The 16,072-nt window shown below is 32.4% G+C and overlaps 1 protein-coding gene across 3 annotated transcripts in view; it reads left to right on the forward strand.

Moving 5' to 3' along the window:
* Nucleotides 1-16,072, forward strand: part of Polr3g (RNA polymerase III subunit G) — a 38,080-nt gene that overhangs the window by 13,665 nt on the left and 8,343 nt on the right. The window contains exons 4-6 of one of the 3 annotated variants that reach the window (XM_026408780.2): nucleotides 7,319-7,375; nucleotides 9,031-9,081; nucleotides 12,551-12,633. In XM_026408780.2, coding sequence (XP_026264565.1) covers nucleotides 7,319-7,375; nucleotides 9,031-9,081; nucleotides 12,551-12,633 — 191 coding nt within the window. The remainder of the gene's footprint in view (nucleotides 1-7,318; nucleotides 7,376-9,030; nucleotides 9,082-12,550; nucleotides 12,634-16,072) is intronic. The other 2 variants (XM_077796217.1, XM_026408781.2) reach the window with 2 other exon arrangements.

The following is a 16,072-nucleotide window of genomic DNA, read 5'->3' on the forward strand; positions in this document are numbered from 1 at the left end:
GTTTATTTGATTTGCTTGGAGATTAACAACCACCTTTAAAAAATGTATGGTTGATTTGAAAGAAAAGATATTTTGTACATTTTTAAATTTTATTTATTTATTTTTTGATACTGGGTATTGAACCCAGGAGAGCTTAATTACTGAGCCACATCCCCAGCCCTTTTTATATTTTATTTTGACACAGGGTCTCACTGAATTGCCTTAGGGCTTCACTAAGTTGCTGAGGCTGACTTTGAACTTTCGATCCTCCTGTGTCAGTGTCACTAGTATTACAGGCATGCGTACCACTACCTGGCTTGATATTTTATTTTTTAAAATACTTCTTATAATAGAAGTTGTATATGTTCAGTGAAAATTATGAAAACTAAAAAACTTTTAAAAGGTGAAAATTACCCAGTCCTATGTATATAGAACAACTATTAATATTTTATTGTATGTTCTATATTTTTTCTTTATAAAATTGTGTTACATACTTTCCTTCTGCTTTTTACCCAGTAACATTAGCATTTTCACATATCCTTTTATTCTGAAAAAACTCAAGGTACAAGATTTTTTTTTCTTTTTGCTGTACTGGGGATTAAACTCAGGAACACTTTATCCCTGAGCTACACTCCTATCTCTTTATTATTTTGAGATATGGTACCTCTCAGTTGCTGAGACTGGCCTCAAACTTGTGATCCTTCTGCCTCAGCCTCCCAAGAAGCTGGGATCACAGGTGTGCACCACTGCACCTAGTGGAAAGTACAAGTTTTAGTAACTATTTGTTATTACATTGTGTAGATATAGCATTATTAATTGTAAATAATTCACTGTTGTTAGATATAAGGTTATTTACAATTTTTTGCTCAGGTATATAATGCTATGATTACTATTGTTTTTATGCATATCTCTAATTATTTAACATTTAGGTTAAAAATCGAAAATCCTTGATTTTTGGCTTATCATTTATGTGTCTGATATGGTAGAAAATATAAAATATGTATTCATTACTAATGCTAAGGGCAGAGAGGAAAAGGCTCAACAGTTTCAGAATGGAGGTGGGAAGTAGTTTTAGAGAACATGAACCCACTCCTGAGTAGTTATTTAGCACAGTAGAACTATATTGATTTTCAGTTTCTGCCCTTACTTGTCGAAATTAGAGAAATCAATACATCTTGAGTTCTCAAAACAACATCATTAAACCATGAGACACTCTTGTGATATCATCTCATTCCATTAGTATTGAAAATGCATTCCATTTTTCTCTCTCTGAAAGACAGAATTGGCTAAGAGTCAAAAAGGAAGTCTTATGGTGATATGTGATCATAATAAGCATGTTAGGCAAGATCACTTAATTTTCAAAACATATTGCTTGAAGTTACTTAATGGTTTGATAAGAAATATTTTTCCTCAAAACTACTTAACTTTTTTCTTTTATGATTATATTGCATGCTTTTGTCTCTGTTTAAAAATGAAATTAAAGCTCTCATTTTTTAGATTTAATAAAGATTAAATGAACTAAATAAATATTCTTAATAGAAAAAATGATAGGTCAGGGTATACTTTAGTCCTCTTGAAATTAGTCTTTTCTCTAGATTATGGGACAGATTTGCTTAATTTAATGTTGTCATTTAAGCACATGTCTCATTTAAAAAGGTATCAAATTCATTCAAGCATTTATGTGATTCTTTTAAACAGGGTTTAATTAAGAACATAATACAGTGTAGGAGTAGTTGGCTTGTACCCCTGGATCAAGGGGTACTTTTTTGTTGTTAACTATACAATAAAATATAAATCTATGTAGAATCATTTGCTTTCGTTTCTTTTAGGAAAAAACTTTTATAGAATTTTTAAATTGATACAAGTAAATTCTCCTTGAAATCCTCATGTTTACCTGTCATTCTTGATGTAATGTGTTTGAAAAATACTGATTCAAGGGCTAGGGGCTAGAGTTATATTTCAGTGGTATAGTGCTTGCCTAGCATGTGTGAGGCACTAGGTTTGTTTGTCAGCACTGCATATAAATAAGTAAAATAAAGGTTCATTGATAACTAAAAAAAATATTGATTGAAAATAAAGGTTTTTTAAATAAAATATAGACATTCATATATATGCTTTCACAATATACTTACTCATATGTATGTATCTAGGTTTATATATGTATATACACAGCAGTCCCCTCATTACTGGTGTTGGGTATTTTTTAAGACCCCCAGTGGATGCCTAAAACCACAGATAGTGCCTAAACCTATATATAAACACTGGTACTATAATTGATAATGGATATGGCTACTAAGTGATTAATGGACAGGTAGCATATGGAGTATGGGTATCCTAGACAAAGTGGTGATTCATGTCCTGAGTGGGATGGAGCTAGACTGCATGAGATTTCATCATGCTACTGAGCAAGGTGCGCTTTAAAACATGATTTGTTTATTTCTGGAATTTTCCATTTAATATTTTCAGATCAGTTTGACTAAAACCAGTAACAGAAACCACAGGAGGCAAAACTATGTATGGTGGTGGTGGGGGGATTGCTGTATATAAAAACATATATAAAATACATACTATGGAATAAAAACGATTGTCCAGACAGAAGTACCCAATTCTCCAAGGGAACCATTTTCCAGATGAAGTGTTATATGATGGTACCTCCACCAGTCTTCCCCCTTTTATTTACCACCTGGGGGCATTAGGAAAGAGAGATTTATAGACTAATGTCAAGAACTAAGTCACTAGAGACTAGTACAAACAATTAGGGTGGGAGATTGCAAGACTTTCTGATAATCATTGGCTGATGGATCAGGGAATTGAGATCTTTCAAAGAACAGAGGGCATAGGCATAAAATAATAGTTCATATTGTGATATCTTTAAAAGTTATAGTATTTTCAGGGGAAATTATATAAATGAATAGTATTTTCTTTGTGATAAAATTTATTATTTTTATAATGGAAAAACACCAATCAATATTATTTTAATGAGTTTTAGTCACAAGAGTATAGAGATCATCTAGTCCAGTGCTTCTCAGCTCAGGTTCCTGAACTACACAGTCTGCAGACAAAGAGACAGGATCATGACCATAGTGATGGTTCTTTAAGCCATTTTAAGAACTTCAAAGCTTAATTGAATTTTACGCTTACCTGCAGTAAGGCCACAAGGTCAATCATTGAATAAATAGGGTTTTGTTTATTTGTCAATGTATACCATCAGGGTCCATGAAAACCAGTTTAATTTTTTAAATTTCTTTTTGAGTAATTGCTACTATTTGTGCTGATTGGTATTCATAACTTTTATTCTTTCATAAAGGTCTTCCAAACAAAGAGAAATTTACCAAAAAAAAATAAATAAATAGAAAAGAGAACTCATTTTATCTTTGACCCTATCAGCTCATTGAACCCTTTTACAAATTAAAAATAGACTGTGAACTCTGTGTGATCTTATTTTTCCCATATCTTGAAACAGATTGCTATTTCATCATCACAGTAATAATTCCATTGTCATTCATCAAGTATTCCACATTATGTTGGCGATTTAAAATTTTTAAAAATGGAATTCTGATGAAGTTACACGGAAGGATGGTGCAGTGTTGAAATAAATCATCACTATTATGCTGTCCTTCAGTTGTCCTATTGTCTGAAGTATTACATCACTGTTGGTTTTTTTTTTTCTTTTTTCCTCTCTTCTTTTGCAGTGCTGGGTGTCAAACTCAGCATGCTAGGTAAACTCTCCACTACTGAACTATTCTCAGAACTTTGTATTTTTTAATTATTGTGAGACAAGGTCTCACTAATTTGCTTAGGCTGACCTTGATCTTGAGATCCTCCTGCATCAGCCCACCTGAGTAGCTGGGATTATGGGAATATACCACTGTGCCCTTCTGTCACATCAATTTCTAAGAAGATATAAAAGAAGTCTATAGAGATCCCCATCTTTGTAGTTGTTTTGTCCTCTTTTAGTTTTGAATACAATTGAGAATTCAGAATTTTTCATTTTCTCTTCATAATGGCAAGAAGAAAACTGACAGAGGAAGATATTTCACAATTCTTAGATGAATCAGAAGTTGAATGCAAAGAGATATATGCCAGCTCTCTGGGCACTAATAATGATGGAGAAATTGATTATGTAACTAAAATCTCAGACGGTGAGTCTTCAGATGACTATATCTTAGATGAATTTTCTCAAATTCAAGAATCAATGAGTAAACAATACATCTTTAAGAATTAAAAATGTTATCTGAAAAGGATCTCATCCCATAATATTTTATAATACGAATCTGAAACATCATGTTTGCTAAAATATCTTGTGACATATTTTTTTCTTTTATGATATTTGCACATAAAATTTATTCAATGTTGTTTGTAACCAGACAAATGCTGAAGTCAAAGGCAAAACCAAAAATGATTAAGAAAAAATAGATTATGTAGAAATGAAACAGTTTATTGGGTTGATTATATTAATGATTTCAATTTTTTTTTGGTACCAGGGATTGAACCCAGAGGCCCTTAACCACTGAGCCACATCCCCAACTCTTTTTTGTATCTACTTAGAGACAGGGTCTCCCTGAGTTTCTTAATTCCTCCATAAGTTGCTGAGACTGGCTTTGAACTCGCTTCAGCCTCCTGAGTCTCTGGGAATACCAGCAGGTGCCATCACATCCGGTGGTGATTATAAGTTTAATAATGAAAATGTTTTTCAAATATGGAGCAAAGATGACTGAGCCATCCCTCTTCAATGGAAGTATGAGCTCTTGAAGTTTTTTAAAGTATTGCATTTGATTATGAAAGTACTAGAAAAATAATTGAAAGTTCAAGTATCATAAGGCGGAATGTATTACAAATACATTTGTACCCAGGCACAGTGGCTCACACCTGTAATCCCAGCGGCTTGGGAAGCTGAGGCAGGTGGATCACGAATTCAAAGCCAACCTCAGCAAAAGCAAGGCTCTAAGCAACTCAGTGAGACTCTGCCTCTAAATAAAATGTAAAACAGGGCTGGGGATATGGCTCAGTGGCCAAGTGTTCTGAATTCAATCCCTGGTACCTCCCCACCCCCCCACCCCCCCCCACCCCCCCGCCAAAAAAAAAGAGAGAGAGAGAAAAGAAATACATTTGTACTCTGGAATTATTTAGATGATGCAAATGTCAGGAGAAAACCATGAGTAATGATAAGTTTGAACTCATTAAAGATATATTTGAGGACTGGGGCTGTGGATTAGTGGTAGAGCATGTGTAAGGCACTGAGTACTAGCCTTAGCACCACTTAAAAAAAAATAAATGAAATAAAGGTATTGTTCATCTACAACTAAAAAAATTTTTTTTAAAGATATATTTGAGGGGCAGAATTGTGGTTCAGTGGCAGAGTGCTTGCCTCGCAAGTATGAGGCACTGGGTTTGATCCTCAGCACCACATAAAAATAAATAAGGCAAAATAAAGGCATTATGTCCATCTACAACTAAAAAATATATTTTTAAACAAAGATATTTGAGATCTACAATCAGTATATACAAAATGTATACATTGTAGGTTTTTGTATAAACAGGTGATACAATCAATCAACTGCATTCAAAGAAAGTTGTCCATTTGGAGTAAATTTACCTACAAAACCAGTAAAACATAAAATATAAATTTGGATTTATTTTACTTAATTTCTTAGTAAAACTTCCAGTAAAAAAAAATAATATCTTTATTGAAATATAATTCACAAAGGGAAAATTTACTTTTCAAAGTATCCAATGTAATCATTTTTGGTGTAGATAAAAAATTATATGCAACCAACACCACTATCTAATGTTTAGAACCTTTTTAATCTATCATCCTGAAGAGAAACCCGATGCCCATTAGTAGACATTCTCCATTCTCCCCTACCTTCAGTCCATAGCTACCACTAATCTGCTTTCTGTCTTTAGGAATGTGTCTGTTCTAGACAGATCATACAAATAGAATGATATATTATGTGTCCTTTTGTGACTGGCTTCTTTCCCATAGAATAATATCTTCAAGGTTCACCATAGTATAGTATGTATTGGTGTTTCCCTCCTTCTTTTTTTTTTTTTTTTTGGTACTGGGAATTGAACCATTGAACCAGGCGCTTAATCACTGAGCCACATCCACAACCCCTTTTACTTTTTTATTTTAAGACAGGGTCTCACTAAGTTGCTTAGGGCATTGTTAAGTTGTTGAGGCTTGCCTCGAACTTGTGATCCTCCTACCTCAGCCTCCCAATTCACTGGCATTATAGGCATGTGCCATTGCACCGGCCCCTTCCTTTTTAATGGCTAAATACTATCCCATGAATGGCTATACCACATTTTGCTTATCCACTATCACTGGATGGACAGTTGGGTCAGTGACTCTTTGGGGCTATATACTGCTGTGAGCATTCATGTACATATTTTGCGAGGGTATTTGTTTTTATTTCTGTTGGGTATATATTTAGGATCAAATGATAACTATATTTAGCATTTTGAGGAACTGTCAAACTTTTTTCTAAAGTGGCTATACCATTTTACGTTTCCATCAACAGAAATTCTTCAATTTCTCCACCACCTTGTCCTCATGTTGTCTTTTTTATAGCCATCTTTCTAGCCATCCTTGTGGACATAAAGTGTATCTCATTGTGCTTTTGATTTTAATTTTCCAGCTGACATGTTAAGCAGAATGTCATGTATTCTTTGTTCTTTTACATATTTTCCTTGGGGAAATTTATGCATATTTTTTGACCCTTAAATTGGGTTCCAATAGTTGGTTTTCAGTATTTCTTTAATTTTCTGTAAATTTGGAAGTAACTTAAAAATATTGAAAAAATGTAAAAGAAAAAACCTCCATTGGACCCAAGTGATAAATGGCTAAAACAATTTTTCTTACGATACTATTTAAATTTTTTCAACATATAGAATCTGTTTTGCAGAAATTTCTAAAAAAGAAATATTGGAATGCATAACCCCCTCATTTCTGTTGACCTCTTTTTATAAGTGAGAACTTTGAGGGCAAGATTAAACATTTAATCTGAAGTAAGTTAAGTACCTAAAGAAGCCTGCTCTGTCTGGTTGTCTCTGTTTGTTCTTAGTTATCTTTCTTTTAATACAAGGTACAATTAACAAGTAGTTTGTTAATTGTACATAATTGTACTACTTGGGAGCATTTTCTAGAAGAAATTTAGATCCTTGATTTGGTCCTTGATTTTTAAATTTCCATTCTTTCAAGCTATTGTATGATGGTGTAGGAAACTCCCAAAGATAAAATAAGAGATGTTATCAGATGTTTGCAACTATTTTAGAAGAATGGCTTAAGTTTTGGATATTTCTAATGGATTTTTTTTGTTCTTCTTTTTTCCCCTAGATATTGAAAGGTATAGTAAAAGATATATGAAGGTATACAAAGAAGAGTGGAAACCAGGTATTATAAAACAGATGATCTTAAAATACTTTTTTGAGGATAAGTTTTCTATTTCACCATAGGAAAACAGTCTGGTTCATTTTCTGTAACTCATTTGTAATGTAAATCTTTTGGAAACCAAGAGGAAAAGATTTTGATACCATAACAAGGAAAAATTGAAGTGTTTTTTTTGAAGTTTTCAAAATACATTCTTATAAAAATAGGACTTGCTATAAAGCCTTTTGAGTTTTCTAGATTCAGAAGCCACAGTCACAATTTTAATTTGCAAAGAACACTTACTTCTTTGCTCTTGAATGATTTTAAAGTTTTTGAGGACAGAGTAAAAAACTAGTTTTAAGGATATTTTAAATCAAGCCCATGGATCTTCCTTTCCTTCAAGCAGACATAGGCTAGTTTTAGTTGCCAGCATGCCTTTTCATTAGAACCATAACTAAAAGAGTTTTGTTTTCAACATGTAAAATTTTACCTTGGGTGGAATGGGCTGTGGGGGAGGTCTCAACCAGCCCGTTCATTTGCGAATAAAAAGCAGTTGCTATAGAAATGAAATGATCCATCAGGGTCATTTTCCAATACATTAGAACTCAGTTTTCTTAATTTAAATTCACTTACCTTTTATCTTTGTTCATAGTTTTATAGAAATTGCCCTTATGTAAATTTCTAAATGGTACTAATAGCATTATCATTTTCATGGATTTTAGTGCTCTTTTCAAGTTAATCAACCAAGAAGATTGGGGCCCCTTGGAAATACTCATAGATCCCTCTCATTTATTCTATTTCATTAATAATCATCTCTCAAATGATTCTTTACATACTTATGATCTTCTATGAGAAGTTTATAAAAACAGATTAAAAGCAAAATTTATTAATTCATGTAAAATGACTTGAGACTTAACTTTTGTACAAATGCACAATTTATTTATTAACAATATTATTAAATCTGCTTTTATATCGCTTCAATTTTCTGCTTATCTCTATACTTAAAAATTAAAAGTAGGGGCTAGAAGTATAATTCAGTGGTAGAATGCTTGCCTAGCATATGTGAGGCCCTGGGTTCAATCACTGGTAGTTCTCTCCCCCTAGATCCCTCAAAATTCAAAGAAAATGAAGAAGTAGAGGGACCATTTTTAGCTAATTTAAGCAAAAAAAAAAAAAAAAAAAACATTTATTGGAGGGAATTTATCTTTCAACATCTATTTATATTTTTAAGTTTTCAGATAATTGTTAGAATTGTTTATTTCATTTCACATGTATTGGTATTGTGGTCACAAGTTCTAACTTTTGAAAAAACAAAGTTATATAAGAAATATCTATCAGCCAGAGAAAACTAACAAACTACAAAGTAGTCATATAATAAATAATGTTTAACAAAAACAGTTGTAATTCTAACATCCCCAAAGAATTATCCTAAGATTTTGTACCCACCAAATTTCATTGCACTATTTCAAAGTTATTTCAATGCATTTTTTTTCTTTATAGGAGAAAATTTATCGTTATCTGTTATATTCCTTATATTTTAGTCTAAATCTATACAGTTTAATACTAAGAAATTTTATTGTCATTAAATGGGCAACTGGCATATCTTTAAATAGTTATATCCAATACCACTGATTTCTAGAGGAAATGGAGATCTTTATATTTCTTCTTTTGTACACCAGATTGGAGAAGACTCCCAAGAGAGATGATGCCCAGGAAAAAATGCAAAAAAGGTACATTTAGTAGCAATAGTAATGCAGGTAGAAGGTTGTTGCTTAATTATGTTAACAGTATTATCAACCTGAAGTTATGTTCAGTGTTCTGAATGTTTTTTCTTAAAATATGTCTAGCATTTTGATTATTATGTCAAAGTTTTGTTTTTGTAACTATTATTGATTTTTGGGGGGTTGTTTAGTTGTTGTCCTTTTTTCAATTTTGGAAATTTTGTGTGCTAGGAGAAACTTCTCAATTATATAGACTTTTTCATTTGTATATCTACAAAATTTTTGATGATTATACTGGGAAACTGGCAAAATAGAATTATATTGTATATACAAATACCAAAGTGTATGTTTGCATTTTGTTTTTCTTTAGTAATTCCATTCAGTAAATAATTGAGTATTTGCTATTGCCAGACACTATGTTCAGAGGAATAAAACACAGAGCATTGTGGCACTGTCTATGCCTTACTAGAGTTGCCAGTTAAATGTAGAAAAAAACATTAAATGACTGCCTTCATTGAGAGGTGTGGGAATGGTTCTTCTAGGAAAAGGAAGTGGAGTTGATATTGAATGATGAGTAGGCGTTTACTAACATGAGGTGGTTGGAGGGACATGGACAAAGATCAGGTTGTGAGAGAAAATCATGAATTTGGTTCAGAGATGTTTTTTCTGGTTCCTTTGAGATAAACAGAAATATTTTACCATGTTGTAGAAAACAGGGGTGTGGACCTAGAATGGAGGTGGTAGTCATCAGCAGAGAGATGATAGTTGAAGTTGTGAGAAGGGATGAAATCATCTAGGATGCAATACGATAATTAAGAGGAAAGAGGCCTGAGCTTGGAGTAATGCCAACATTTAATGGACTGGTAGAGGAGTTTGAATCAGCAGAGCGAAAAAGTAGAAAGAGAGGGAGAGGTGAAACCAGAGCCACAGGAGGAAGAACCTATAATTGGGAGGGATATTTCAGAAAGTGGTCAGCAGTGTTCATGGAGGTTAAACAATGCTGCAGATAGGTCAGGTAAGACAAAGATTGAAAAACATCAGTTTATCTTTTTATATCAGTCATGGGTATCCTCAGGGAGAACTTTTTAAATGACTTGGATAGGTCTGTATTGGAAAAGGTTAAGCAGTAAGTGGGACCTTAGGAATGGAAACCTCTAGTGTAGATGAGTCTTTAGAGAATTTTGGCATCAAGAATGAAGAGAGAAAAAGGGAGTAGCCAGAGAAGTTAAGAATGGTGCACTTAGCAACTAAGAGAAGAGGAAATACCCATTGCTTTTTTAAGAGCTTTTTGAGGTATAATTGACATATAGTAAAGTGCACAGTTTGAAGGATATAATTTGTTTTTATGTATACATATGTGTAAAAACATAAATATCTACATATATATATATATAAGTTGGAAGTATTTCTATCTTATTTTAAAGTCTTATTACATAAAATATTTAGCTTGAATACAGAAAGTATGGAGATATCAGAGTTATCTACTTACATGTGCATGAAAGATTCTGGTGATGTCTTCATGGATCATAAATCAGTAGTAGACTTTCAAGAGCTGAAAAAAATGTGTCCATTTTAGAATTAATGTTTTCAAATATTTCTCAAGGACTGCTCATCCTTGGAGCTTTATGTATACATTAATCTTGTAAAATCTTCCAGTGTAGCAGAATTCCATTTATTAAAAATCAAAACAATAACAAAACTTTCTTTTTCCCATTCTGTTATAATATTTTTTATGCACATGGTATAATTTTTTTGGTTTCTTCTTCATAGGCTGTATTCTCCCTTTTGATGGCCTTCACTGATTTAGAGAAAGTAAACAGTACCAAAAGAGTCGTAGGTGAAAAAAGGTTTTCTTGAAGAACCAGTTACTGACAGGTGTTGAAAGAAAGAGAAACAAACAAAATTTCAAATATATGCATACATTTGGCTATATTTGGGGGCAAAATAGTCTTTGATACTTTTCCCCCAATTATTCATATAGGATTAGGCATTATATAAAACCCAAATAATATGTAGCAAAAATGCTGAGTGGACTCTATTCTTTAATTGACTTCTTTTTCTTAAATATAGATTGGTGTGATTCTTTTTTTTTTTTAATTGTTTTTTATTTATTTATTTTTATGCCGTGCTAAGGATTGAACCTAGCCTTACACTTGCTAGGAAAGTGCTCTGCCCCAGTTCTTGTAACTGACTTTTAGTTAACAAATCAGTAATTTATATAAGAATATTTACCTGACCATTTGTATAGTATCCATTTAACAGACTTATATATTATGAAATTAAATAATTTGATAAGTATTCCTTAGAGCAAAAGACTTCATGATATGAGTAGATCACATTCTTAGCTAATAGGTTTTGTCATTGATATTACAATATTTATTCAGATCTCATTCATATGCAATACTCTGTGTGCCACAGTTCATATTAAAGAGCTTTTGCCCTTAAGGAGGGCAGAGAAAGATAAAGATCATTACATCTGTCACTTTTGTTTGAGCAAACCTCACTAATACATGTTTGGGAGCTCTGAGCTCAATAACTCCTAAAGGGGAAATTTGGTATAACACAATAAATTGTAATTCTGTCAGTTATAGGTCATTCACCACAATCTAAAAATTTCTTCTTCTGTAGGTTAAGTGTTAATCTTTAATAAAATTACATCTTTCTAAGCCATGCTTTCTTCTGTTAACAAGTAATTTCTAGATATTTAGTTTGATCTTGGAAAAGAGATGTAATACTTCTGATGATAATGGTACAGTTTTTAGCCTATCATAATGCTTTGTTAGCTGGCAGAATTTATGTGTGAAATAATTCTATTTTCTATGCAGTTTCAGAATAGCCTTAAAGGCAATATTTTTATATGGGTAAAACAAATTATATATCCCAAATTAGAATGTTTAATTTATATGCTTTAAGTTTTGAGATTTATATGATGGATGTGTTCAGTTTAACCATTTTACTCTTCACTCCAAATGTAGTTCTTTATTGTACTGAATAAAACCTCTTTCTTGTCTCTTTTACCATTAGCAAGTGCATATTTATCCAACACTTCTTTTTTATTTTTCAAACCTAGTAACATTGCTTTGGTTAAAATGAAATGCTAATGACTGAACAGGAAGCTGATGCAGATAAAATTTTGGGAGCATTTCCTGGTAATAAAGTGCTTCCACCTGAGGTAACGTTTTAGCAATGTTGTCCCTAATGGTCCTAATTGCAAGTTCAAATTTTCAATACTTAGTAAAAATATATCTGGCTACAGTCTTAAAATATATCTTATGAGGTGATTATCATTTGTTTTGATTAGACATTGGAGAGGTGTGATAATTTATTTTGTTTACTCTTTGAGAAAATAAATTCAGTCTAAAATTATGTGACTGCTTCATGTGACATACTACTATACTATTCAGCTTATGAAAAGGCACAAAAATATAATCATGGTTGCTGTTATAGAAAAATATGTTAACTGGTGGTTTTATTTCAGCAGACCCAAAATCCAAAAAGGCAAAAGATACAGACAAAGGTACTTCACTCGCTAATACTGCAGATGTTTTGAAAAAAATTGAGGTAGGGTTTTCTTCTTACTATAAAAATAAACTGAAAATATGTAAAAATGATTCCTTCTCACTTTAATCTTTCAGCCTTCTCTTACTTTTTAATAAATGGATTTGGCAGAAGCAAGCCTCCACAAAAGCCAATGAGAAGGTTTGAACTTTGTTACCTGGGACGTTTGGAAACTTCCCCCCTCCCCCCTCCCCCCTCCCCACCCCCCCCCCATCCTTCTTGACCACTTACCTGGCAAAGTACCTCAACCTCTACCACAGGCTTTCTTTTCTACCATATCCCTATTTTCCCCTTGCATTTGAATTATTTGTGGAGAAGAGAGAAACATGAAAAGGTTGCCTAAAATATAGTTCTTTCAAAAAAAAAAATCTCATTTTTCCTCCTGTTAGTGTATATGTACTTTTTAAAATGTTTTTCCCCTCGTGTCTTATAATATATATAGCAGGTTCTATTGAGGAAAAAATTGTATCTTATGGAATTAATTTTTTTATCTTTTTCTTCTCTCTTTACCCCCCAGCCCCACTTACTTTTTTCCATGTCCCTGCCCCCAGTATGGGGGAGTTAATCCAGGTATGCAATACTATTAAGTTATATCCCTAGCCCTTTTTAAATTTTATTTTCAAACAGTCTCATTAATCTGGCCTCAAACTTGTGATCCTCCTGCTTCAAGTTAACAGTAAAGATACCATTTTTAAAAATAAACAGATAAAATAAATCAGAACGTTAATAGACTGAAAATTTGCTCTCCCATCCCTCTCCCAGTCATTTATTTCCCTCACTGTTGACTATCAATGTTTCTTGTATAGCCTTCCAGAATATTTTTATGTATAACAAAAACAGAATCTCCCTTTTTAAAGACAAAAGACAGTATATCCCAGTCTTTTGCATCTTCATTTTATCACTTAACAAAATATCTTGGAGGTGGTTCCATATCAGTCTATATAGAGTTGCCTCATTCTTTATTATTATTATTATTAGTTGTTCAAAACTTGCCTCATTCTTTTGGTGACTATACTATAAGAATGTGCCCTAATTAATTCAATTAATGCTGGACATTATGTTTTTTATAGTGTTTCACTATTATCAATAATGATGCAATAAGTTCATGTTGAGTATGTCATTTCACATGAGTAGATTTCTAGTAATGGATTTGTTGGGCCAATTGTTTTTTCTACATATAAAATGATTAATTATTGCCATATTGCTCTCCCTGGAGTTTATACCAAATTACTCACAATACCAATGTGTGTATTTACTATGCATTGATGATGATAATAGCAGTAAGTTACTGAGAACTTACTATGTGTCAGGCTCTTTGACAAGCTCTTTACATGCAGTATTACCTTAAGAGTTTGAAACACCAAAAGAGAGGTGGGTATTATTATTCCTTACTTACAGAGGAGGAAGTCAAAGGTGTAAACACAATTACTTGCCAGATCAAGCTGACACAGTTACTTGGTGGCAGAAGCTCATTTTTTTGCTATTTTATTTTTTGGCCCATACTTGAGCCTGAGATAACATGTCTGGGAAATAAAGCCAGAGGATTGATAAAGGAATAGTAATAACTGTCAGGCTTAACTGTGGTGGAATGACAGATGAGATTGCAGGACATCTAGCTTGTGAACACAGTTCTGGCTGCTCTTAAAGCCTCCTGGAAAAAGTTGCTGCAATGACTGTAAGAAGCTATAGGGAAGATTAATCTGCACCTCTGGGTGTGGTTTCTCTTCAGAACAAACTATTTTCTTATTCTTTACATTTAATACCATTTCCAGAAAACAGTGTTAAAATTGGAGTTTTAGATCTAGATATCCCAGTGAGTTAGCAACTTTAATATTACGAAAGCTATTTCTATTTGATTCTGTGATTGTTCATTTGTTCAGCAAAAGGAGGTTCAAACTGATTACAATAGAATACCCTTATATGGGGAGGTAGCAACATACAGTCAGATCTCATGAATAATCAGCCAGCAATAAACTGGCATACAAGTTTCTTATTTCTGCATGACATAGAGGGGAGGTTCTACGTGGTGCCTGTATAGTATTTAGGATAGAAGAACAGTTCTCCATATGTAAATGAACTGTCTTTGAAATGATTTTACATTATATTATTATTTTTTATTCTTAAATATTTAATGTAATAAGCTTAGGTAGTTAAATAACATAGAAGAGAAAATGGAAGCTACCAATCAGAAGGGCTCACACCGGTACCTTAGCCCAGAAGAAGGAAGTATTGAGATAAATTGTGTGGCTCTGGAATCACTTTTTAACAGAATGTCATAGAACTCTTCTGTTTGTTAATCTACTTAAGTACTTTATGGGTTTGGTTTGGGTCTGTGGGGTAGAAAGATGAAGTTATTTATTTAAAGATATTTGAGATGACAGTAGTAAAAATGTAGACTTCCTTATCTCTATGTCACACTGAATGTTCTGTATTTAAAAAATATTTTCCATAAACTGGTTAAATAACTGCTAATTATAAAATAATAATTAATAGTTTTTTTTTCAGAAACAGCAAATGCCTTGCACAGAGTTAAATGATTATAGCACAATTTCCATTTTAACTACACAAACTTATGCATTTCAGGCCTTTTTTATTTATGATCTGATTAAAATAGAAAAGACAAAATGCCATTTATTAATTAGTATTAACACAGTATTTTATATATATATATATATATATATATATATACACACATACATATATGTGTGTGTGTGTGCGTGTGTGTTTTACAGATATTTTAAAAGATCTATTTCATCTGCAAGTATTTTGTTTACTTGTAATTTTTCCGAGAACATTGCCAGTTGGAAAAATCACACACATTACAATGTAGTAATAACTCACAAGGCAACATAAAAGATGGTATCAAGATAAATCATCTCATGTCTATTACCTTGGTCTTATTTGTTCTTCCTGAGAGGAGTGTGTATACACAGGAAAAGGAGATCTTGCTAAGAAATTGAATCTACATGATGTCCTCTCATTGCCTTTGATTTCTTTAACTTCAACTTGGATATAATTAAAAGGATTTTAAAAATAAATATTTAAGAACCAACAAATAAATAGCTAAGTTGTAACCATCTCAGATATAACAGGTTTTCTGTTCATATATAATCTACAAAGCACATATATTGTGAAACAGATGGTGCATTTGTTGATGGATAAGTGTTCTAATTACTACTTATGAATAATCACAAATTGGTGCTGGAGTTGTGGCATGGTGATAGAATGCTTGCCTGGCATGTGTGAGACCCTGGGTTTGATTCTCAGGACCACATATAAGTAAATTAATTAAATAAAGATCCATTGACAACTAAAAAATGTTAAACGAAAAAGAATAACAAATTAGCTAAAATAAAGCCTTCATTATTAGTATTAATATGAAATTATTGTTATACCTACCTTCTAGAAGACTTTTGAATTTCTAACATTTTTGCAAAGTGAG

The sequence above is a fragment of the Urocitellus parryii genome, chromosome 1 (assembly GCF_045843805.1).
Source record: "Urocitellus parryii isolate mUroPar1 chromosome 1, mUroPar1.hap1, whole genome shotgun sequence".
NCBI lineage: Eukaryota > Metazoa > Chordata > Mammalia > Rodentia > Sciuridae > Urocitellus > Urocitellus parryii.